The sequence below is a fragment of the Chanos chanos genome, chromosome 13 (genome assembly GCF_902362185.1).
Source record: "Chanos chanos chromosome 13, fChaCha1.1, whole genome shotgun sequence".
NCBI classification, from domain to species: Eukaryota; Metazoa; Chordata; class Actinopteri; order Gonorynchiformes; family Chanidae; genus Chanos; species Chanos chanos.
This window is the reverse complement of record NC_044507.1, coordinates 11592131-11618182: the sequence shown is the minus strand read 5'-3', so window position 1 is coordinate 11618182 and position 26052 is coordinate 11592131. Positions and strand designations below refer to the sequence as shown.

Genomic DNA, 26052 nt, shown 5'->3' with positions numbered 1-26052 from the left:
CAGGATTCCCTCACTCACTGCCCTGCATGCAGTTCATCTAAGTACTCGATTTACTGAATGTATATTTCATCTCAGTACATCTGCTTTTAAATATGCACGGTATCAATAAAATGCAGTTTGCATTACACAAATTTTATAGAAGAACGAAGTCTTAAATTCCTCTTTAGGTCTTTCCGGTATTAGCTCATCAATCCAAGGACTTTATATTTCACATGTAGGTGTTAATCCAGGAGTTGTTAATGTTCAAGAACTATTAACTAGCACTGAAGTTTCTGGCTCTTAAAAGGCTTTCTCACACGCCCTCTCAAATGACGTCATATCTGTGTCCCGCTACTGGCGCTGTTCACAAAACTTTCAAACGAGTTCCATGAGAGCAGTCTTAACGGAACGGCTACGCGACGGGGTGGCCAGGAGTGTGTTTTGTCTTTGACAAGATTTTTTATGTGAAGTGATTTTTAAAATTATTTTAAGACTGGAAATTGAGCATAAATACTCCAACAAGTTTTTTTTTGGTCTGTTAACGGGATTGTATAATCGTCACTGAGAGAGGAGAAGATACATTTCGGAATAGTTTTGAGTAGACTTGAGAGCCTTCTGTCAATAACGTTTCATACTGTTGTTCCTTCCTTCTGCGGATTTACATATCACTCTGTCGCCCCAGACACTGTTGTTCGGATTGAGACAAGTAAAATGAAGACTGGCTCTTATCGGAATTGACCGTGCCATGCAAATGTAACAGTGGAAGAGACAGTTTGGAGAGATTCATCATGAGAAGAGCTGGATTTCGCTGGGGATTTGTGGTGCAAACTAAACTGCTGACGTTTCGCTCTAACGCTCAGTGCATATCTTAAATATTATTTGTTTCAGCACCTCGGATTATATTTTTGGTTTTACATTGTTCTGTTTTTACATAATAAAATAAAACTTATAAAAATCTGGGAGCATGATTTCGGAGGAAAGTAACCACATATCAAAACAAGCCCTCGGCTTTCCAGTGGGATTATTGATCCGCTCTCCGAAAAAACGTCTGGCCAAAATCGGGAGAAAGCCAAGCAATGGATCTTTACAGTGAGTGACATGCGCACTTTACTCAGAGTCAGACTCGTAAATCTTGGTTTTAATCCAGGCAAGGTAAAAGCAAAAATGTAATGCTAGAGAACACTAGACAGCCATGACGTTTACGTACAGTGTTGCTGAGGGAACGTGACGGACAGGCTTCACCCCTTCGCCACCGCCAAAGGTCATGGTTATTTTTTGAGACCATCTTATGGCGCAAGAGTCTTTTTGCCCCTAGCAGATTTCTGATTTCCAAGTTTCATCCTGGGGTTGAAGAGATCTCATTCGGTCAGCATCATGTTAGTATGGCAGAGGATTTTACAGAAACTTATAGCCATCTCATATGTTTTATCCATTGTTTTTATGTTAAATGTAAACAGTCTCGCTTTTTATTCTGTTTTAAGGTGGCAGGACTTAGGGGAGAGGCAGGTGTATTTCTGGGTTGCCTTTAAGCAGTATTGTCTACACAGGGCAGATGAAATCAGTTTGCCAAAATTTTCTTTCCCTCTCTCTTTTAGGTCCAACACCTCAGATAGCACATCTCAATCTGTGGAGAGCACCGGTGTGAGGCAGCCCGCCAAGAGCAAAATCCGTCGCCACAACAACAGGCTGTCCACAGTTTTTAACCGTAGCCCTGTCTTAAGGGACGGTCGACAGGTTCACGGTGGTAGGACCATGGCTGGAGACCTTCAGGCTGCCGATGACCCCGCAGAGCTGTCATGTCAAATGTCTGCTCCTGGAATCCTCAAGATTTTTGGTAGTGATATCTGCCAAGGCACCAACTACAAGAGTGTGCTGGCCACAACTCGCTCAAGTGCCAAGGAATTGGTGAAGGAGGCCCTGGAGAGGTGAGCGCAATAAAATTCACAAGATTTTACTTTATTCAAAGACATTATGCAAACTCATCGCGTTGACTGAATCAGTTAAGCGTTGGCAGTTAGATTTTACAGGGTAGGTCAATGTGACAGCTGCTGCTATCGCTTCTGCTGGTGATGATGATGATGATGATGATGATGTTGATGATGATTGTCTGATTTACATGCTTCATTTCTCGTTCCCTCACAGATACTGTCTAGAGAAGGAAGATCCAAGAGACTATGTGCTCTGTGATGTGATTGGTAAGATTGGGGCGGACCACCAGTGGAAGACTGAGTGTTTCCGGGTTGTTGGTGACCTTGAAAGGCCCTTGGTGCTGCAGTCACTTTGGAAACCCAAAGAAGGATTCTCTCGGCGTTTTGAGATTCAGAAGAGATCGAGTGTGGAAGAGCGCAACGCCAAGGACACAGACGTAATAACTGCAGGTAAAATATACTGAAGAAATTGACTGGATGACTTAAATATTGCCCCAGTTTCCCTGAGATCACAAGACAGAGGCTTTGATCTATGGTTCTAATAGGACCTATATAACCAAATATTTGAATAAGTTAATCCAGTAGGAAAGTGGGTCAGTTGTTGTGGTCAGTACCAATCATAACTTTTTTTTCTTTTTTAATGGCCCCATTGGGTCTCACACGGGTTTTCCCACTGGGATTTAGAGCTGCTAAAACGTGTCTGGCGTCAGTTTGTTATTCTTTCCATCCTAGCTTGTATCCTGCACTCTAAAGAGTGTGTGGTCATGTTGACACTGGCAGACGGCTGTTGAGTTTCCCAGGGTCCCCTGGTTTGGAGCCAGGGGCTTGCCGGTGGGGGCAGGGGGTGGGGGCAGTGCCACTAATGTGCTTTCTGCCAGAACAATGCAGTTCAACGCCCATTTCCACACCTGATAACGCCCAGCGTGCTGGGTGTCCCCAGGCCTTGAACATTCCACAGTGTTTCATAGCCTCAATATGAGGTGAACGCTGAAGGTGTTATGTTGGCCACAGTGGTATTAGATGGAAGTGAACTCCTCTAGTTGTCTGGCTCCGGATTTCCCTGTCATTTTATTTTTTTTTCACAACAGAGCCAATGTACGCCCTAAAGCGACGCTAGCATGTTTCCCTTCAGTGGCATTATTCGGGACTTTATTGGGAATGCGCCCATAATGGCTGGTTCCTCTATGTGGGAAATCCCAGGAGTCCAATTATTTAGATTAAATTGGGTTGATTCTTTGACTGCACACAAAGCCCTTTGCTACTGATTTTAGCTGCTAAATTATATCTTAAACATTTGGTGATTGTGTTATATTTTAGAACTTTGTAGCCCTGAACATACATCTCTTGCAGGATTTAGTCTGAATATCCATACCCTTACTGAATCACACTTAGAACTACTGCTTCAAATTTTAAGTGCTCTTCATCTTAGGAGCAAAACAGATTTAAACACATACTCACACACGTGCACATGAACATCTAAGTGCGCGTACACACACACACTCACACAGACACACGTCGTCACAGTAACGTTATGCCATGTCCAACCTTGTGTTGTTTCTCCCCAGGTTTGAACGCTCAGGTACGGAAACTTCAGCATGGAAGGTCACGGGTCACATCTCTGTTCGTGGACAGCAGCGATGGAGAGATGGAAGGCATGAGCATATGGAGGAGTTTGAGTGACATGGACATCACCGCCATGGGCAAGGAAGCCTGTAAGGTCCAAAAAAGTCCAATACAGGAGGACCCGGAGGCTGAGGCCGATAATGAAACTCTGAAAGAATGCCTGAGCTTGGAGAAAGAGGAGACGGAGAGCAGCGACGACAACACCACCCAGTACTCTATCCATCCTCCCTTCGACTTCCCTTACTTTCTTCTCCTGCAGGGCTACAACCACGGACAGGTAAGAGAACTGTTTTATCAGTTTTACCCGCTCAACTTTTACTGTGGTCTGCAAAACGTATGAGGGCACTGCCTCAAGATGTCTCCTCATTGTTCATTTCATTAAAGCATTAGGTTGGCCTTTTGGGTTGTATCTGCTGTGCTGTCAAGCAATTGCGAGTCCTCTCTGTGTAACTGGTTGACATCACGAATTAATCGGCGGTTCTACAAGATCATCAAATGTGTCTACAGGCACTTTTGGATAGATTATCCCACACTGGGAGTTGTTGTGTCTATAGTTTTGTTCTGTTGAGATTTCATCAAGGTCTCAGAGTGAGCAGCTACGTTTATTCTTGTGAGGAACATCCTTCTGGTGTTCTTTGACCAGAAGATGAGGTTCAGTGAAACTCTTTTTGGCTTGTGTGTGTTTCTTTTTGTGGGTATGGCTTTTAGCAGATGTTATGAGCTTCTTGTAGGATTAATCCTGTAGCTATGTGGCTTTAGGATGGATTGGAGGAGACATCTCGTCTTAGCGTGCGTGCGTGCATGTGTGTGTGTGTGGGGGGATGATCCCTGCGTACCTAACCCCTGGGGGCTCCCTTTGTCACTCACGGTCAGGAAGCAAAGCTCCGGTCAACACCGGCACCACCAGCAGCTTAGCACTCACGCAGGACAAGCCAGCGTTTTGCCATACTCATGAAAGGAACATTCCGTCCACATTTCAGCTGAACCCCTAATGAACACAGAGACCCCAGATTACAGATCACAGACAGTGGAGGCGTAATGTGACACTCCATGGTGACAAACCCCATAAAACTCTTATGAAGCCATATGTTTCATACTGGCATCTTTTGATGCAAAAATAGTAATGATAGTAATAATAACCTAATACTAATCTAAACAGGTGGTAAGTCAGTGTGCTTAATTCATCCAGGCCAATTTAACTTTGTGCACACTTATAGCTCTTGTGTAGCCTGCACACTGGAATATTGAATATTTCCTCTGTATGTTGGAGGAATAAGAAAGAAACACGCAGTCTATTCATACTGTATCTAGCTTTCTGCCATGTTGACAGTGGTGCTCTTGGTGATAAATTTGTTTACTGAACTTTTGTTTGACAAAAGTTCCACAGTGACAAGTTGAGGCCTGGCCACACCCGTGTGGAGAAAGAGGAAGCAGGCCCTGCAATGGTGTTTGTTCTTCACTGCTGAGTGTGCAGAACTTGGCAGGGAATCACACAAGCGTCATTCTAACACAGGAAAGAGACAGACACATTGACAGTATTTCTATAGGCCTTTTGAATTGTGCATTTGATGGTTGCAATGTTGCCCGAAAGTAGAAAAATGTAAGCGGTTGGCCTGAATATGCGTTGTTATACTGTTTGATTATCATCTAGTTTTGCTCAGAAAGGAGAATGCGCACAGAATTAATCTAGACTCTTGGTCTGTGTGCTATTTCACTTAGGCTATATTAGTTTTAAATTGAAATCTAGCCAAGTTTCCCCTGTTACTTGGACAAGACTGCAAGGTGATTGGTAGTTATAGAGGTAATTATGTGTGCATCTAGGCTCTGTCTCAGGTTTATGCGACTGTAAACAGAGGTTAACATTCCGGTGGGATGAAGACAGACTGTAATTTTGTGCAGGTAATGGGAACTGAAGTTTAAGAATATTTAGACTGTGCATTGTCTTAGTGCCAAACCACACAGCCCCAACAATCTGAGCTCATACTGTTAGACACAAGGGCGGACTGTGTGTTGTTTCTTTCTAAAAATTATCACTTTATCTCTCAGCACAAGAAAAAAACCTACCTAGGAAGCAAACGTAAGCACACGGAAATGACCAGGAATGATTAGACAGACCAAGGCACTGTTGCCCAAAAAACGTGGTCATTTAAAGGATTGATTGTTAGTCAAAAGCAGGTGTTTAGGAAAAGATTAGCTTATCCTAAGGGTTTTAATGCCAGACAGCTCTGATAATCCTGAAAGGCAGTTTTCAGATCAAAAGAATCACATGACCTCACAGAACAATGCAGGCGTCATGTTTTTCCCTTGACCTGATTGGACAGATGTTTGTTGTCATGGCATTTGACTGCTGAATTTAGACTGGTTCGTGTAAAATGCTGTATGTAGAGCATTTTGTGAGTGTGTAATGACAGTAGCAACTAAAACAAAGTGGTAGCACATGGAAATGGTTTGTCATGTCCTGGATATTTCATTTCGGAGGGAAAAATAAACTTCCCGCACTGAAGTCTGCATTGCTCCACACTGGTCCACGTAGTCTGATGGTGATTTGATCAGATATATTGTTGGTATTTTAAAGTTTCTGTGGTCACGTAGGTTATCTCCTGTGCTTTGTACCACTCATGATTCTGATAAGGACAAGTAGATACAGCTCTCAGTCAACATTAAAAAAAAACCAAACTTGTTTCCACAAGCTAAAGAACATTAAAACTCCTCTCATGTTGCAAAGTTTCTAATCCGAAACATATAGCAAAATTCACTTTTCTTTTTTTTTTTTTTTTTGAGTGACAGTATTGTCCACCCTTCCTCCTTTTCTGAAGCGCCGTCTTCCTCGCTGTTGCAGGACTTTGTGATCTACCTGATGAGCAGGAGCAGCTGCGTGTTTGGCAGCTGCAGCGAGCATTTCGCCGCTGAAGACGAGGAGGGTCTGAAGGTGGACGTCTTGCTCTTCGGCCCAGACATACTGCCCCTGCACTGCTGCGTCCGGCGTACGGAAAACCCGTCCGACCCGTCTGAAGGCGCAAGGAGGTCCCACACGCTGCTGAGGCCGTACGACGGCGCCGCGGTCACACACAACGGCAACCTCCTGAAAAACGAGGCGCGGCTCAGCCCGGGAGACCTGATAGGGATGGGCCAACACTACCTGTTCATGTTCAAAGACCCCACCACCTCAGGAGCATCTCAGTCACCTCCCTGGGTGAAATCTCTGTGTCCCGCTGTGACAGCGCCCCCCTGTATAAGCTGCCGGTCTTCGGTAAGGAGGCCCCGGGCCCAGCGCAGAACCGTGGCCCGGTGGAGGGACCTGGAGGGTAGTGCGGTCAGCCTGTCGTACGACGTCCAGCAGGAGGACGGAGTTCTGGAGAAGATCCTGACGATGGTGGACCCGTCAGGGGACGAACCCAAACTCACTCCAGCGTTCTTACTCTGTTTGTGTATCCAACACTCGGTGGCTAATTTTGAGATGGCACAGTTTCGCAGGCTGCTGTTACGTATGGCCAACCAGATTCAGCTCACCATGTGGGTCAGTGAAAGCAGTGTTTTTAGTGTACCATTAGACAAAAGGAGATTCAGATGACAGGCACAAAGGTCAACCGTTTTGCAATCAACCATGTAATGTAAAATTGTTGTAATTTGCATCTTAATTTGCATCAACGTGCGTGGTTGTCTCCTGCCTTTTCTGGGAAGTAATTTGGTATTTTATTAGGGGTTCTGGGTAGATTATTATTTTTCTAACTTTTACTGTTTTAATCTGATTCGCTCTCATGCTAATTTGATCTGTGCTTATCAGCTGAGCCTTTGAGAGCTACTATTCATTCATTCCTCATTAAGTACTGTATTACAGCTACATTGCATCATCAGCACACCCAGATGATGCAGTGAATGTCTTACTGAAGGGCAGACTTTTAGATTACCAAAATCATAACATAGAAAATACATGAAATATCTGGGTGGACAGATTCTTTTATGACACAGGCCAGTTTGGGTGGACAGATTAACTTCCATCTTAAATCATTTATATTTACACATTTAAAACATAATCCAGCGTTAGTCCCTTAGATCAGCTCTATTCAAAATGTTAGTATTAAATGTGATCGCTGCATTGATGTAATAGGGAGGTCTGCAGTAATGAAAAATTAGTTATTCAAAGAATCCTTTTGGAAAAACGTAGCCATGTGTTTAAAAAGGCGGTTGTTTTTCTTTTCTGACCCTATAGGATAGGACAAAAGAGCTTTCTGCGCTTCAGCCAGATGGGTAAGAACCTTGTCTTTACTCTTTTACATTTCACAGGCTACAAACATAACAGTGACTGGCTTAAACAAAACAGAGTGACTAGTTCATTATCACCTCAGGGAGGGGTAGTCCTGTCAGTGTTTTGTTTACAAAGAGTACTCTGCACATAACCCAAGACCCAAGCTATTACATACTGTCACTAACTGGTGAATAGCTACCCCGCTGATATGTAATGAATGTGTGTGTGTGTATTTAACAGGAAGAGAGATGATGTGATGATAATCAGGCTTTGAGTGTGAGTTTGTGTGTGTGTGTGAGTGTGAGTTTGTGTGTGTGTGAGTGTGAGTTTGTGTGTTTGTGAGTGTGAGTTTGTGAGTGAGTGTGAGTTTGTGAGTGTGAGTGTGTGTGTGTAAGTGTAAGGTGCTTTGTGATAATGAAGTGCTAGCTGGTTTATCAGTGCTGGTGTCTGCCCCGTGTTGTATCCTGACTTTCAATCGTTTTCCGTCACATTGAGTCTGAGGTGAACAGGCTGAGGGGTGGGAGGAAAGGGCAAAGGGGAAAAGTGAACTTCAATGACCGTGTGATTTTCTGTTTTTTTCTTTTTTTGTTTTTTTTTTCGCCTTCCTTTGATTCTCTCTTGCCCTTGCCATTTTTTATATCGCTATTCGAAGATAAATGGAGAAACAAAAAAGGTTTTGCAGTTGTTTAAATGTGAAATGATGCAATTATTTTTTTTACTTCAAACATGTTTTTTTAACATACAACACACACCTGTATGTAGTATATCAAATAGACATGTGAAGTTAAATCATTTAGAGCCTCCGGTGCTCTGAAACTGTAATAGATATGAAAAGATCGGGGAGTTTTAAGAGTTGTTAGTTGTTCTGATGGATCAGGTCTGGTCAACCCTGTCTGTCCTGGTACTTTTCCACCTAAAATGAATTTTTTTTTTTTTTATGTGTGTGTGTGTTCCTCCTGACTCTGACACCATCATCAGACAAAACAAGGCTCCTATCTAATTTAAGTTTAACATTCTTCCAAGTTAAATTTTGCTAAGTTCAGCTCAGCTCAGCTTTCAGTGAGAAAGCCAAATGACCGAGCAGTTTAGGAAAACAAATGTAAAGAAGCCTTCAGAGGAACCAAAAATGAAAGCTCATTCTGTAGTCAGTGCTCTAGTGTCCTGATGTAATGAATTTCTTTGCTGTAGCAAAAAAAGAAAAGAAAAGAGACAGCACTGTTGTGGTTACTGAAGCACTGGTGTGGTTACTGAACCCCGGGTGTCGGTCCAGCTGTGTGTCTGAAGAGGTTTGTTTTATAGGGGTTCTGGAGACATGCCGCCAGATCCAGAGGAGCTATGTTTGCTGAGCTTGGAGGAGCTGGTACCAGGCCTGAAACCACTGGTTCTATGGATGGCCAATTCCATTGAGCTCTTGCACTTCATCCAGCATGAGGTCCCCCAGCTGTTACCATGGAGACAGCAGGAGGAGCAAGAGGGGGAGAGCAAAGGTAGTTACAGAGATAGGAGTTTGAAATGTTACGTTTTTCTGTAAATTGATGCATGGTTCCCATATTAAGGTACACTGTTTGCAGAGTTCTTTTTGTAGTACATTCTTCCTGACTGTCTTATGTTTTGTAAGCCTCTGAAGAGATCTTTATGTGTCGTTGAGTCTTTATCTTTTAATCTGTACATCTGTGGTTTGAGACAGGTCATTGTGTCCTCATTGTGTCCTCTTTTGTTGTATGTTTTCAGAATGTGTATATGTTATCTTTGCTATATGCTGTCTTAGTGTCAGTCGTGGTTTTACTTTCAGGATTGTTGCAGTCAGAGATTCAATCCACTCGCACAGCCAGTGAGGAGGCCATGACTGTCCTAGAAGAAATCATTATGTTTACCTTCCAGCAGTCTGTTTATTACCTCACTAAAGTAAGCCTCACAGCCACAAATCACGCGCACACACATACACACACACACAAAAATGACATATTCTGACACAGAAATGTGTACAAATGTCTACATGCACGCAGGCGGGCACACACATCCCCTGACCTTCCGATAAATAGCGTAGGTAATTACTTTTTCACAGACAAACAGTCTCTCACATGCCAGTGCCTCTGCACATTCCTTTCTTAACCTTAATAAGACACACCTATCCACACACATTTCTCCGTCTGCCCACTCCTCTGTTCATTCAGCCCTATAAGGAAGCCCCCGGTCCTCGGCTGGATGTTGAATACGTGAAACAGGACGTTCGACTATAAACACCATTCTTCACTTTAGCAGAGCAGGTCAGGGAACAGTCAAGACCGATCGGTGGAAACACACAGATTTGACTCCCTCTCGGGACTGGCCAGAAAGATAGTTCGTCCTCCACCGTAACAAGCACTGTCACGCTGCGTTTTCCCAGGGTTTAACATAATCGTGTAACGTTGATCGGATTTGAACGTTCCTCTATGTTTCTGTTTTGTCATGCCTGACCAGCAATACGCATAACATGGAAATACGTCACTTTCCTGTGTTAAATGATCTCTTATCAGATGTTGTATATCTTTTGAGAATGCGTCTTGTTTCCATTTAACTGGATGTTTACTGGACGGGCCGGGGCCACAGTTTACACGTTTTTATGGATGACAAGAATGAGTGCAAGGGTAAATTTTCCATGTTAGGATGTATTTTGATTTTTGAAATATAAATAGCTTGGCTTTACTCTCTGCAACACTTCTACCAATAGACTGTCCCATGTGTCACAGCTACCTGAGTGGGATGGGATCTGGTTGCCAGTGTTGCCTAGTGACAGTGTTCCGAGATTGGATTGATGGAAGGCGAGGGGTGTGTTATTGTTTTTTGACCCTTTGATAGGTCTGTTAGCTGTCACTTGCACTTTCCACTCAAGTTTGTTCTCGCTCTGCTGCCACAGACGCATTTTAACTTGCAGGGCACTTTAGTTGACAAGCTGAGATGTGTTAATATTCGGAGTCAAACAAAAATGGATCCCCAGGGGAGAAACTCAGGAACAGCCCCTCAGCCAACCACAGCGTCTTCTAATGAAAACACACAGAGAGACGTATAGAGTTGTATTTGATTCTTTCTTTGTGTATATATTGACCTTTAGTGTGTTCTTCTGCTGCTCCTCTGGTCTTTAATGTGATCTTTCATGTGTTCTTCACACTGAAGAGTGGATTTGGAGAGCTGCTGGCAGAGCAGACAGGAAGAACAGTCAGACCCAGCCGTTCACTGGGAAGCAGCTGTAGACTGGCAGGGCTAGAGCCGAAATGCCGGCCTGAGCTCTCTGTCTGTTTCCTGCGCAGGAAAAGAGCTGTTGTCATCAGTACCATCCCGTCAAGCCCTGGCCAGTGACATAGACTGCTAGCTAAAACCAAAGTAGCTGAATGACCAACACCACGTGAAACACAGGACGTTTTCGCATTCTCAAACAATGTTACATGGAGCCCAGCCCACTGGGAATCCAAACTTCTGTTTATTCCAGTTAATCTGAGCATTCCTTTGGCTTCCACCTGAGATTATCTTCGTTATGACGTGCTGTAATTGTTCTCTCCTTCTGTAATTGCCCTTCTCTTTTATTACTGTAGGCTTATAAGTAGTTAGTGAATAATTTCTTTCTTTGTCAAAGATAAACAGATAAGCCAGCCTTTACCAGTAATGGAGAAAAAAATATGTGCCTTCTTTTTCCTTATGAGCTGCAGCCAGGTACAAGTACCTGATACTATTAAAAGGCCCACCTAATACACATTCTACTACAGTGAACTTTAAACAGCGTCAGTGGGGAGTTGGAGAATATTATTCTTTGTGAGAGATAGTTTGTGCTTTGACTTGAACCCTGGATTCTGTCTTTTCTGTGTTTAATTCTCTCTAACTCTGAATCCTGCCCACTGCTGAAGCACAGGCCCTAAGAATTAAGACTCTTTGGGGATCTGTTGCCTTTCACACATTGTCACATTTTTGTCACATGTAATTTTGACGACAATATTTTCAACTTCTTCTTTCATTCTTTCTAAAAGTCATTTTCCAGAAATCGCTGTAGTTGCCTCCAACAGAACTCACTTCTGCTGGGTTAAGGCAATGTTCCCTCTCAGCAGTCAAGCAGTCAAATGACTTGTGCTGCGTGGAATTTCCCTTTATTTTAATCTGAAAAGTGAGATCACCAAGTTGTCTTTTAATCATCCTAGTTATCCCTGGGTTCCATTTACTCATAGCCTGGTGTGTTCTCACATGACTGACAGGCAGGATGATGTCATGGCCTTGAACAAACAGAGGAGAAGGGAGGGGTGGAAGAAAGCAGGAATGAGAGAGGGTTTCAGTGAGGGAGATATGGAGAAAGAGCAGGACCTTAGGTTCCCTCTGGGTTACTCATTGACCTCTCATACCTCTGGTGCATGAAAGTGTGAAAAAAGCTGTCAGCTTTTAATCAGTGTCTTTCATGAATATAAGAGTCAAAGCCTTGATTGATGTCTTAAACAGCACTTTAGAGTGGTTGGTCTACTGTGTGTGTATGTGTTTGTGTGCGTGTGTATTTTATGGTGTATTTTATGTATTATTTAGATGGAATTTTTCAATTTTGTCTTATTTGTATTTATATAATATGTTGATTTGTTCATTTATGTTTTCCCCAACTGCTCACATTTTATGTGTGTGTTTGTGTGTGTGTGTGTGTGTGTCCTCCCATTTTATCTCTAGGCACCTCCACAGACTCCTGTGTCTTTGTTAGTGTAGTTATGAATCACGTGCAGGTGTTTTGTGTCAAATGCATCTGTTATACTGTAGGTTATCAGTATAGCGTGTGCTTGGGCTGGGGAGTGATCAGAAAGATTCCAGAGACTCCCTGTGTGGCATCAACAACAGACTGAGAGGAACAGATGTTCTGCTGGCCTCTGGCACACGTCTGTATCTGTGTAACGCACAGGAAGTCGGCTTGTGCCATGTTTCCATCGGGTTCATGAGCTGAGACAGAATATTTTGTAACTTTTCCCAAGCACAGCAGTGCCTGAAAGACCGAGATCTCCTGTCAGGAAGGAACACTGCTGAGAATGAACCTAAATGAAGGGGTTACATCTGTTCAGTTCAGTCTTGTGACTTCTTATTTTCACAGTAAAATTGCACCATTATTGTCCACTGCAAAACTGACACTGAACTGCACGTCTGCTTTTGTTGCGTAAAATTTGATATATGTGGAAACATTTCCCAATGTCACACAGACGTATAGGATCATATATTGTATCAGAGAGCATTTACTCAAAAGCATTTATTAAAACATCATGCTACCATTTGTACGCCATATGCACTGATTGAATATTTCTTTCTGTTCCTCTCTCTGTGTATAGAGTATGTACGCGACTTTGCCGAAGCTGTTGGACAGTAACCCATTCTCAGACGGTGGTCATCTGAGAGTGCCCGAAGGCGTCAGCGGCATTCTGGACGTCCTGAAGGGGGCACTGCATCTGCTCAGCGAGTTTCAGGTGCACGCAGAGATCTCCTCTCAGCTCCTGGCCTACCTGTTTTTCTTCACCAATGCCTCACTCTTCAACGCTCTCATGGAGAGAGGTACGAGTTATCGCCGTGGTAACCCCGACCCTCAGGTCTTGCAGTGCGTTCAGGGTTTCTCTGTGTCTTATATTTCATCGTTCTTGGCAGCGTCATAAACCTATATATACCATTCGGATTCATCTGAGGTCAACAGATGAGACTGCATCTACCTAAATAACTTAAGTGGCACACGTTGACAACTCAGAGATTATCAAGCTTCTACTCAGGCTGGTCCAGATTAGTCCGGGATAGATTACAATTGGGACGCTCAGATGTAATGAATGATAATCGAGTTGCTTACTTAAACTGCCAACTTTTGGGGTTGTTCAAGTGCTAAACCTGTAATTACAATAATACTGCGCAGCCTCAATGCACCATTGTTCTATCGACCATCCATAATAATGATCGCTGACAATGCTGCCGCAGTCTTCTTTCAGTCGCTTTAAGATTAATGAAGAAGTAAAACGATTTTGACTTTGTTTGTTAACTGTAGGCGTTTGTTAGGCCAAGGGTGTCTCTATGGGCAGCTAAAGGTTGAACAGTAAGAGTCCACAATGGGTTCTTTGAATTTGGGTCACGGGAAGCACATACAGTAGTACCTCCCTGCAGAAAAGAGCTGTTATACTGCATTTTTTGGCAGCGTTTTAAAGAGTTGACCTTCTGTTTTTCATGTCTCATGTTTTGTTTTTTTTCCAAAAAGACTATTGTGTAGGTTTTAATACGTTCTCAAAATATTGACGGATTAGTGTTGTAAACAGCTCGTTTGTCAGATGTCCAGTTGTTTTGGTCTTTCAGGATCATTATGAATTTGTCATTGATTTGGGTTCTTGTTTTGATCTTTCCTTTGAAGGTTCCGGAGGTGAGTTTTATCAGTGGTCCAGAGGAGTCCAGATTCGTGCCAACCTGGACCTGATCATGGATTGGACCCAGAGTATCGGGCTGGGTGACATGGCTGCCGAATTCTTTCAGAAACTCTCATCTGCTGTCAACCTTCTAGCCACTCCAAAGGAGAACCTACTTCAGGTAAGCCCCCATGTCCCACAACCTCCCGCTTAAACTCCTTCAGCAAAGAAGGAGTCTCAATGAAGAGCGTTCTCGGGAAACCGGTTTATCTGTTTACCCAGATTATCTGATGATCTGATAATCCGTCAGCAGGTGTGCATGCAGACGAGTGGAGCGACGGTATGTAGATTAGAATAAGATATGTCAGACATACATTGAATCACATACAAAATCACTCAGCAGAGGGTGAGACATGTTATTGTTTACTTACACACAGGCTGTTCATATAAATCACAAAGACCTGTAGCATTACAGAGAAGCCAATGTATAAATGAACCGTAAAAATGACCTCATCAGCTGGCAACGTTCGGCAAACCTGTTTGACAAACACAGGTCAGGCTGTAAAGTATCAGGTGCAGTTTAGCGTAACTGAACCATGTCCAGACATGTGCATTTCCTGTATTCTCGCCGAGTGTTTTGTCAATGATGATGCGTAGCCTCTTTGGCACATGTTCAAAGTGCCAAAGCAGGAAAAAAAATGATGTCATCGAAAACAAACTGGCACCTGCCAAGCAGTGTGGTTTTATGTGGTGCAATTATTATAACTGTTTTTTTTTCCCTAAGAGGAAGATCTTTTGTGTTTGCTAAATTGCTCTTGTCATTAAACATGGGCATTGTCATTGTTGTAAGAGGAATTGTTAAACTACAACTGCGGTCATGTATACATGGATCAGATGTCAGAGAAATGCCAATACTTTGGTCCTTTCAGAGCCTGAATGGACACAGGCACGTAACTGCGTGGTCTGAGTTCTTAATCCTTCCTTAACTGTGTAATTTCCTCTCTAATCCATTGAGAAATTGTGGTGGGGATGTGTTACTTCCACATTGTTCTTGTGAAGGTCTTTCCCTGTACAGTTTCAGTCAAGCAATCACAAGTTATAAAACCAAAACACTTTTCTTTTGATGTTCTAAGAGGACCAGACAAAGGTTTCAATATGTCACACTCGCGCACACACTCACGCTCGCACTCACATTCACACAGACACGCACACACACACACTCACACACACACACACACTCATTGCTCTCTGTAATAAAATGATGGGGCATTGAAAAGGTTTGGGGGAGAGAAACCTGTCTTGAAAGCAGAGCAAATGTCTGGTTGGTCTGTCTGATAGTAAACAAGCTTTGGGTCTAAAGTCTTTAAACCCATCATGGAATCACACTTAACGTGGGTTCACCTGAGTAACCCTGTCACTCTGCACATTATCAAAGAGCCATACACAGGAAGGGCAGGGACAAAGTGCAGGAAGGAGTAGTGATGTCACAATGGGCTAGAGAAGCACAAGGATACGTGAAATGAGCTGAATAGTTTTTAGAACAACAAACAACACCACGTGACTGACTCATCACCATCGTTACCGTTTCTATAGTTATTGTTTCTAATGTTCACTCTGGCCACATATTGAAGATCTGCACCCCTTCAAATCCTTAAATTACATTCTTTGCATTTCTTACTGTCTGAATGAGGATTAAAGTTTCATTTTTGAACCCACTGAAATCTCAGTGCATTTGAGAAGATTGGCAGGGATGAGAAAAATAATTTGAAAGTAGATTAATATTTTCCTTTCGATTATAGTCTTAACATTGTTTGGTAATTTTTCAGAGACACTATCTGGTATGTGAAATAAAACAGTTGTGACTAGTGAATCTACTGCTTTCTTTTTCCCTTAGTTTTGAGTCTCAGTTTTCTCTGTTTTGAGCCGGCTAGTCCAGATCCAGCCCAGCTGTGGTTACATGGAAACAGTTGCTTGGAGGTTTTTTTTTTTTTTTTTTTTTTTTTTTTTAGGGTTCCACCCATGGCATGAGGTCATATATTTTGGTCTGTAAAACCGGGCATGTGTAGCACACAGTCATTTATACGTTCCTCTTTTTTCCATCTGTCTTTTTTTTTTCCCTAATCCACTCGGTTTGGTCATGTCTTCTGCACTGTGAAACTATGCTGTTAGAGCCTTTGTGCAGACTTCTGGTTTCACAGTCACAGTGTAGTCAGACAACACTGCTGGGTCAGAGAGAGGCAGAGACAAAGACTCAAGACAACAGGTTTGTCAAGTAAAAAACACTCAACACTCATGAAAGAGAGACGAAAATGAAATCCAAATGAAAATATGATAAAAGGAAAATACTTTTTGTTTATAAAACCTCATCGCTCTACTTTAGGGCCTTTTTCTATGTCTCTTTTTACTTTCCGAGCTGTCGCTGACATGTCTGCTGGCATGCTGAGGGTATCTGACTCTGCCCAGAGAAGACTTGTTTACGATTTTATAATATAGGCCACATCAGCTCGGGCTTTGGTTATTTTCCTCTTCAGCAAATCTGGGTGTGCGGTGATATGTTTACATCTGTGTCATAATGTGTTTGGGTGTGTGGAGCAGAAGACAAATACCCTCAAAATATGCACAGCAGAGAGATACTGAAACATGTTTCTTTATGTCCGTCAGACGTGTAATGTGACACGTATTAGGTTGTGTCTGTTGCGTAGAGGTTGGATGACATCAAAAACGTTATACATTTATATCACACAGTTTTCTCAGTGTTTTGCCCTATGAGCAGTCTCTTGGAAAAAGTTGCTTAATTACAGAAGTAGTGTTGTGTTGTCAGATGGGTTGGTCCCACATGGAAGTGACCACATTGGGCAAATCCTGACTGTCGTTAACGTAGTCTCTCAATCACAGAGAAAGACAAAAGACAAAACACAGATAACTGTTGGAGGATGTGTTTAAGTCCTGGAGCCTGTCCTCTGGTGTCTGTGCCACTGAGCCCTATATCACACATGGCATTTTAATGATGTTTTTTTGAGGCAGAAATAGCATGTGTTTACCTCTGTGTGGTTCCTCTAATTTTGCTGCTGTGTCCATGATGTGAGGTGGGACATGTTGGTGGATTTGGACTATGATGATGGGGTTGTGTGTGTGTGTGTGTGTGTGTGTGTGTGTGTGTGTGCATGCGCGTGTGTGCGAGAGAGAGGGAGGTGATTTATATGTGTGTGTGTGTGTGTGTGTGTGTGTGTATCTCTGAGAGAGAGAGAGAGAGAGAGAGAGAGAGAGAGATCATTCTTAAGTCTTGCCTCTAATATTTCCCTGTTGTGTGTCTATCTCTGTCTTGCTGTGCATGTGTGCGCATACATACATGAGTGACAGACTTTGTCTCTTTGAATGCAGTCTCCTTCAGTGTTTTCATATCATTGTACATGTGTCTTTATTTGTTTTGTTTTCCACAGGCATCCTGGTCATCTCTGAGGGCAGAGTTTCAGCCTCTGAACCCAGCTCAGCTCTACCACATACTAAGGGAGTATAACTCAGGCAAACCTTGCCCCCCAGCCTGGACCCCCTCCACTGAAGACGCACAGGCAGCACTCACAACCTGTAAGTCAGACTGGAGACACAGCCATCCCCCTCTCCACCCACCCACCCACACACACACACATACATACACATACACATAAATACATGCAAATATATTGACAGCATCTCACTCATCTGCTGTCTTATTCAGTCATGCTTGCAACATTTCCATGCCTTCAAGAGAAACATATACAATATCTCTGACTCAGACAGAGACACTGGAGTTGCCTTACATACACACACTCAAACATCTCAATTTGGAAATAGGCCCTGTGAGGTCATTGGAACCCACAAAATTACACATCATGGTTTTTAATCTGATGGATGTTAAGATAAGGCGAAATAAGATTTAGCGTCCAAATCTCTACAAAGACCAGTCTCACAGGGTTAAATTGGCCCCATAATCTGCTAATCTCTCAGCAGGGGAGCTGACAAACTCACCGTCTCTCCCCGTCACTCCGGGTAAGAGGTAGAATGTCCCTGCTCTTTCACCCGGGATAAACTTGTCAGTCGGTCTTTCATAAAGAGGAGGTGCCATTCAAGAGTCACTCGGATGTTACTACAAGGACTGGTCTCCTAGATTAGTCTCACTTAGCAGTTTGGATTAAGTTACAATTGAATGCAGTTTGATTTAGAATCTCCATTCCTCATGCTTCGTGTTTGAAACAGTTCGCAATTGAAGGCATTTATGTTTATCTATCTGTTTTGTTTGTTTTGTTGTTGAGGTTACTGGCTGTATGATGTAGTCATGCTGAACCAGGCCAAAATACAGAAGGTTACTTTATTTGTACAGTTAAGTTGTGCTCTGACCTGAACGTGTGGCTACTGCTGTAATCCTGATGCATGAGGTTAATTAAGTTGACTCTCAGTTCACGCTCTTTTCTTATGTTTATACCGGAAACAAAAAGTAATATGTTACACTGTTAGAGACAATAACTGACATAGAAATTGGGACATTGACCAAAAAATGACTGTCAAACAACAAATTTTGAAGTGGGGGAAAAAAAAAACCCACAAGTAAATGTTAAGTTTTCTTTCAGACCACGTCCTTAAAAACAAACATTACAGTTTTTTTTTTTTTGTTGTTTTTTTTTTAAGACTAACAGAATTGTTTCCTCCTAGCCAACATCCTGGAGAGCTTTGACAACCACCCTCCACTCATCCTACCAAACAGCTCCTTTAACCTGGAGCTGGGCAAACCCATCACAGACTCGGGGCTCTTCAGACAGCTCCAGTGCCTACAGGAGTTCATAGGCTCTCTCCCAAAGACAGACTCGCACGTTTCCACACAGGTACTGCTCCTTTACTGTTGTCAGAGGTTTCCTAAACATTTACTGGAATGGTCCTACATATCAGGCCTGGCACTCCAGTGGTTTGATTGGAGGGGCAATCAGAGATTTTAATTTGATCATTTTTCATTCCTGTTAAAAGCTTTGCTACAGCCTACAAATTACTAATCATGCTTCTTGTGCTGAATCCAGGTTTTCTAAAAGGTTATCTGCTTATTGTGTTGTACCGTTTGGTTTAACATAACCCACTTCTCTGATAACATGAAAGGAAATAACATGAGAGATGCCAAGAGGAGAAAAGTCAGAACAGAAACAACAGTGAGAAGCTGATTGGCACTATCCTAGAGTTTTATACCACCAAACCACTGTTTCAAAAGGAGTATTTAATTGAAAGAATGTTGAGCCTTTCTAAGAGGGGCCCAAGGAACACTTGGGGTAGGGTGAATTGTTATGCTATGTATCAAACACACACACACACACACATATATAATTGTCATGTCCCTCAGGGGTCCCTCGGCCAGTTGACGGAAGAGCCGGAGTCTGTGTGTTCTCCCACGGTCAGTGAACCTGAGGTCAGTGTTCCTCAGGCAGTGTCTCAGCCAGTCAGCTACCCTGTATGGCAAACAGAGGACCGTCTGTCTGAGTCCGCAGCGCACCCTCAGGTTCGGGGGTCTCACGGCAATTTGAGCTCCTGTGAGGCGGTTCTGTCCCAGAAACTGAAGAACCTGGAGCTCCAGAACAGCTTACAAGGGGGTGCAGATCTTGGCTTCCATAAGAGTCTGGCTCTGGACCCATCCTGCCTACTCACCCCCCCAAACACCCCCCAGGGGCTGGACCTATCGGAGCTGGAGGCTGCTCTGCAGGAAGGGGCAGCGAAGCAGTGCAGAGCAGGAAAAGGTACATTTTTCACTGATGAATCGATCATACAGCATTGACAGCACCTAGAGTTGCATTCCAGCAGTTTCACAAGTTCCTCCACTGTGATGGTTTAGATTAAGTCAGCTGGGTTTGATATGTGTCGCTCCATTTTTCAGGTACTTGCAGGAGGTTGATCTTGGCATTGGCTTCTCCATTCTGTCCGTAAATGGCAGCGTACAAATCATATTCTGAAACAGATGCATTCAAAACTTCATGTACTGTAAACTTATAAATGAGTGAAGGAATGAACGAATGAACGAATGAATGACTGACAGTTTGTAAACACAGTGTACAGTCACTATAATGACATGTTTTCTTACCAGAAAAAGAAAAAAATGCCATGAGTGTTGACATTGGGACTGTCTGTCCCGCTGATTTTAGAGTATGTCCTCCTGTGGTTTAGAGAATGAGACAGGTCCAGTCAGAGTGTCCGTCCTGCTTATGGATGGACACTCTGACCTACAGCGTCTCCTGGACCAGTCTCTGTCTTCAGCTTAAATAATACCTTTTGGAGAGCTGTGAGGCAGTTACATTACAGAGGTAGAGGGACCCCTCCCTTCCTCCTTGGTTTATTTGTTTTTTAAACAGGACTGAGCTGAAGGAGTGTCTTGGACATGTACTCTCCAGGAGATGTTTCCCAAGTTCAAAGGAGGGGCTGTTTCCTCCTCGTGTGTCTATTGTTCTTAGACTTTGAGAGCGAGGAGGAGAAAGAGAGGGAGGGTGGCAGTGAAAGTGGGCTTTTCGCTCGGCTAGCCGTGACTTAACGAAGGATTAGAGAGAAAGTGAAGAAATGCTATTAGTTCTGATCTTCACGCACCGTGAAGACAGCTCCCCTATTTGTCTGGGAGCGTCTTAGCTCTGTTTCAAAGACATTCATAGAGCTGGTGCGGACGTGGGAAATCTGCAGAGTGTGTTTTTGATTGCTTTCATATAGATACTGTTTGTTTACTCCAGGCTAACTGACAAACACACAGTTAACTGAAACTCATTGAAAGCAATGAGATTTTATGAAGAAAAAAAAAGCTGTCTGCCAAATCGTAAAACTGGGCGGTTGCTTTCTGAACTCGTTTGCTGATGCTTTGAAGATTTGTGGTAAAGTTTGCCTGATTTTTTTTTTTTTATCCACCATTGTCTACAGTTCAAGACGAAGGCAAGAATCATGAAACATGTTGTAAAAGTACAGGCTTAATATAATACATGCTTTACAGATAGATAGATAGATGGATAGATGGATAGATGGATAGATAGATAGATAGATAGATAGATAGATAGATAGATAGATAGATAGAGGAGCCACAGATTTGTCGTGTATGCCACTAACGATTCTTCTCCAACCAATCACAAAGTTACACTTTTGACTGTGATGGTTTCGCCGGCTAAGGCATCACGCTATTTTTGTAGTAGCAGAGTGTTAATCCCATAATCTGAAGCAGGAATTATGGGGACCCGGTGATGTCAGGAGAGAAGAGAGCCATGCGTGAAGCATCATGGGAATTCACAGTTGGGTTAGCCAGTGGAATCTTAATCTGAGAGAGCCATTGTTCCAGCCACGTCCTACACTGACTACGTGTGTGTGTGTGTGTGTGTGTGTGTGTGTGCGCTAAGGTTGTGGTAAAGGTATTAAAACCTCTGGACACTTGCGACAGGGAAAACCAAGTCTCAAAGCTGCCTGGTACAGCACAATATGTGGTACCCTTAAGAGGGTTTATGTAAAACACAAACTTCATCCTAAAATGGTTTAAGTCTTATCTAAATACATAATTCAGCTCTTCACCCACTGTGAAGAGGTTTCTTTATCATGCATAAATATCAAAGCTCAGGGATCTTCTCTTTGAAGTTTCACAGCGAAACTAACAAGGCAATACATTATGGAATAGTGTTCTACTGTACAGTAGTGATGATATCTGTGTAAAAATCAGTCTTGCCTAAAGCACTTAATAGCAACCATGCCTACTGAAGTCATCTCTCAGCAAAATCAAAACCCAAAACAGCAGCTCCCTGCTGGCGCCTCTCTGAATGAGCTCTGTGAATATAATCAATGCCACTCCATGATTTTACAGCATGTACAGTTCTGCCCTTACACATCCTGTCTCGATTTGGAACGTTGCTCACAGAGGAGAGGAGATTTTTTTTTTTGTTTTAAAGGGATAGCTGTGAAATTAAGAGTCGATCGTGTAACGGGGTTTGATTCTTTCCTCAGGGCGGAGCAACGCGACAGAAAGCAAAGACCAGAGGAGCGACACCAAAGAGGAGGAGGAGGAGGACGGACGTGAGGAGGTTTTCACCGTGGAGCTGAAGAGAGGACCTCACGGCCTCGGACTGGCGTTGGTGGACGGAATGGTACGCCTTGACCGACACTCTCTCTCTCTCTCTCTCTCTCTCTCTCTCTCACTCTCTTTCTCTGCCCTTTTTTCACAGTCTTACTCCCCATCCATCACCGTCTTGTCATTTAGTTGTACAGGCCCTAAAAAGATCCAGAGGTTTGTGTCATGTTTCATCAAGGTTTAAACCACAAACTTCATCAGCAAAGGTTCCACGCTGAGTCATGTACCTGCTAAAGCTTTGGTCATGAGATCTTGTTTAACACTAATGGTACCAAAAGACCCAGAATCAGCATTTCCACTTTGTAAAATGTTAATCTGATTAAAACCCATTGGGACACGCTGTGACCGCACTGTCAACTTCCTCTGTCAGATTTCTTGGAGGTGAAAAACGATTCCTGGAACAAATGAGTGTAACAAAGATAGACAAACAAATATGTTAAAAAAACTAGACAAATAAAAGGAGACTAAAACTATCTTGACCTTGATCCTGTATGCTCACCACGTTACGAAGGCCTATCTGAAAGAAAGCAAAACAAACTGAAGACACGTGGTACAGTAGTGTAGAGCTGTAAATACAGTTTACATGCATAGGTCTCGAGTTCAGGTTTCACTGCACAAACTGCTTGGCAAGATCAGTCCAAGTCCTGACTTGCAATCTGAGGAGCTGGCCTAATGACTTATTTAAAAATGAGGGCAATCTACAGCTGTTGAGTCTAAAAATAAGTAAGTGGTGGTTTTTGCCAACCCCTCAATGGGGTCGGTCAGGAGTGTGTTGAGACAACAAGGGGAGTTTTGTTTAGCTTCTCCGTCATGTGTGGGCCCCCCCGTAGAAGGTTTAGGGCTGCTGACGGAGGAGACCGACAATGTGAGGTGTGTGTGTTGTGTGTTGTGTGTGTGTGTGTGTGTGTGTGTGTGTGTGTGTGTGTGTGTGTGTGTGTGTGTTGGCAGGTGGGGGGTGGTGGGGGCAGGTTTTACGAGAAGCGTATAATGTGGTAAATGTGTTTTTCTTGGCTTCTGCAACAATGTTTGGATCTCAGTAATTGGCCTCATGTGGAGAGAACGCACTCTGTCTGAGGAGAAATGTAGCCTTTTCCCAGAATTCCTTTTGATGGTGACGTGCACAGGTGTGGGGCACTGAGGATATTGATCTGGAATGAGAAAGGCTCGCAGAGAATTGAAATGAAAACAATGACTGTTCACTCACTCACCCACATAAAAACGTCAGAACAATAATTCCCCATTACAGCTCTTCCTGTATTCCGCAAACAAAACAAAACAAAAACTCTCAAACCTCAAGTTGTCTCGCTCTCCACTTTTCATTCATCGGGTTCTTTCTCTGTCCTAAGTCTCTCATTCTGAATCAGTGTCCCATAAACTCCTCTTACACTGTGGTGAATACTTTAACCAGAGTGTTCTTTGTAACTGCCTCTGCTTACTAAGCAAGAACAGACCGGTGAAGGACGCACTCATCATGAGAGAACTCTTCTCATTGTCTCTTTCTCTTGTGTTTGACGACGAGCAGAAAATCCCGCTGAAGATGAGTGGGATATATGTGAAGTCAGTGGTGCCTGATTCACCGGCGGCCCTGTGCCAGAAACTGCGGCTGGGGGACCGGATCCTGGCGGTAAACGGAGTGAGTCTGGTGGGAATGGATTACCAAATGTGAGTGCAGTTCAGTCAACACCACCTCATCTTTGACAAACCGACGATGACAAATGCAGGCTTTGGTTTAATATATATATATATATCCTGTCGGTTTGCAGCGTTGGTTTGCTGCGTTGGTTTGCCTTGTCTTGTCTGGATATACAAGTGGACAGTTATTTTTATGAAGTGTTCCAAATCCCGCTGTCACCTTTTGGCATGCTGAGATGATGGTAGATGACTTTAGAGACCAGTCACTCCACCTCAATCGCTGACATATAATTATTTTATCATCTTCACTCTTCCAAATGCGCCATTAAAGTTGTCGTACATAGAGCCACTTGAGGTAAACTTCACTCAAAAAAGACTTGGCGAGCAGTTTATAAAAGAGGGAGCCTGAGGTTTTTAAAGAGTTGAAGTGTGTTGTGTTTGACTCTCTTAGCCTCTTGTGCTGTGGGTTACCGCAGACCTGACCAAAAATAAATTTTGCTGTGTTTCTGTTTTCCTCTTCTTTTCCTCTCTCCCTCTGTGTCTCTCTCTCTCTCCTCCACAGCGGAAGAGATCTCATCCGGACCTCTGGAGATTCTCTCCGGTTACTGGTGGCCAAAGCAGATTCCAGGACCAGTAACAGGAGTGCAGTAACAGAATGCTAAAAAGATTTATGACGGAGTGGACGCGACGAGACAGCCGAGCGCTTTTTAAAACTCAAGAGGAGGAGACGTCTTAAATCTCCCGACTTTTTTTTTTTTTTTTTTAAATCATCCTTTTACAGAAGCATCTTGTCATGTTTAAAACGCTGCAGGTGTAAGCACTGGAGACATTCTGTGGGCAAAAAAAAAAGAGGACACAAAATTGGAATGACTCTTTGTATGGTTTTGTTTTGTTTCCGGAGTCAGGTGTTGTTGGTTAGATGATGTTGTTTAATTGCTCTGTGTCGTCCGTGAAAAGACTATACGTTATTATTAGTGGCTGTGTTTTAGCAGGGGGGCTTTGTCTGTTCATATAAGGCACTTACACTCTGCACAGTCTGTGCCTAAAGCCATTTCTCTTCTCTCAGCGGGCAGGCAGTTTTTTCAAACAGCTTTAGAAAACAGTGTTTATCGCAGCTCTGTCTTGTGCTGTCTGCATAGTTTTTCTGACACTGGCGTGAGATGGGGAAGAAGAAAAAATACCAGTGGCCAAGAAAGATGCGACATGGGCTGTGATGTTTTTGTTCATGGCTTTGAAAGGAGAGGAACACTGCATCGCTGCCTCTGTCATTATCTGACCTATAAAATATAAAACCCCAAATGTAATCTCCAGACCAAACACAATTTACACACAGCAAACACTATGTAACCACAGGCTGTTTTGCATTCTGGGTTATAGATTCATTTTGTAAGACCATAGTGTAGTAAAACTCACAAGTTATATACAAACACTGTCTTCTCATGCAGTGCACTTGCACTGGCCATAGGTAGCACATAAACTGATGGAAGCCACTGAGTCCAAAACAGAAAAAGAGAAAACAGCCCTGTGTGTTTCCGGATGAGCGTCTGTAAGTTGACTTAACCCATGTGAAACGGCATACTACTCTCTGTCAGTGTCAACAAAACAGTGTTATATCATCAATATTATTGATGACATTATAAAAGAGTATTGTGTTTTTGCAATATTTATATTCTTAAATGTTGTTATTATCAAACATGTTAAATAAATACTATTTTGATTTTTAAAGAGAATTGTATAATGTTTTATTATATTGGTATGGAATGATGGTCTCCATCTCTAAAACAAATGGCGCGGGTAAGGTACGGTAAGAACCACTTCTGCTGTGTGTTTGAACGTACACACAACACGCCAGGGTACGTTTAAAAACTCAGTCATGTCACCTCCATCAGACTTCAGCGTTCCCTGTCTAAAGAGTGTAGTAACAACTCAGACATTCCATGAGGGAATGTGACTTTGTTTGTTGCTATGTACACCACTCTCTTCTTTTATTATTATTGTCTTTTTTTTTTTTTTCTTTTTCTTTCTTTTTCTTTTTTTTTTTAATTTAAGCACAAGTAAAGTGTTGACACGCTCTGAGGAAAAGGGGGAGCCCAGCTGTCAGTGTCTGCTGGGTTTGAGGCCATGAAGGAGCCATGGGTGTGTCACGCAAAAGGAAAAAGCAAGATCGCGCTGCCGCAGGAATGGCAA

At 43.0% G+C, this 26052-nt stretch overlaps 1 protein-coding gene across 1 annotated transcript; it reads left to right on the top strand.

The window, feature by feature from the left end:
- The first annotated feature begins 943 nt into the window (after positions 1-943).
- radil2a (Ras association and DIL domains 2a) lies at positions 944-24576 on the top strand. The gene is made up of 17 exons (XM_030790082.1): positions 944-1068; positions 1575-1904; positions 2122-2357; positions 3473-3807; positions 6370-7047; positions 7741-7778; positions 9076-9263; positions 9569-9681; positions 13095-13314; positions 14147-14319; positions 17579-17723; positions 18825-18994; positions 19525-19871; positions 20315-20329; positions 22117-22249; positions 23756-23895; positions 24428-24576. Exons 1-17 carry the CDS (start codon positions 944-946, stop codon positions 24525-24527), a joined length of 3486 nt encoding a protein of 1161 aa, XP_030645942.1. The 3' UTR covers positions 24528-24576.
- Positions 24577-26052: the final 1476 nt, after the last annotated feature.

What these genes read in the sequence shown, in the direction of transcription:
- radil2a (XM_030790082.1), top strand. Translation starts at nt 944, where the DNA reads ATGATTTCGGAGGAAAGTAACCACATATCAAAACAAGCCCTCGGCTTT. An exon ending in TCTGCGCTTCAGCCAGATGG is followed by an intron (nt 7,779 to 9,075) that starts GTAAGAACCTTG and finishes TTTGTTTTATAG; the next exon opens with GGGTTCTGGAGACATGCCGC. An exon ending in GTGGGAATGGATTACCAAAT is followed by an intron (nt 23,896 to 24,427) that starts GTGAGTGCAGTT and finishes TCTCCTCCACAG; the next exon opens with CGGAAGAGATCTCATCCGGA.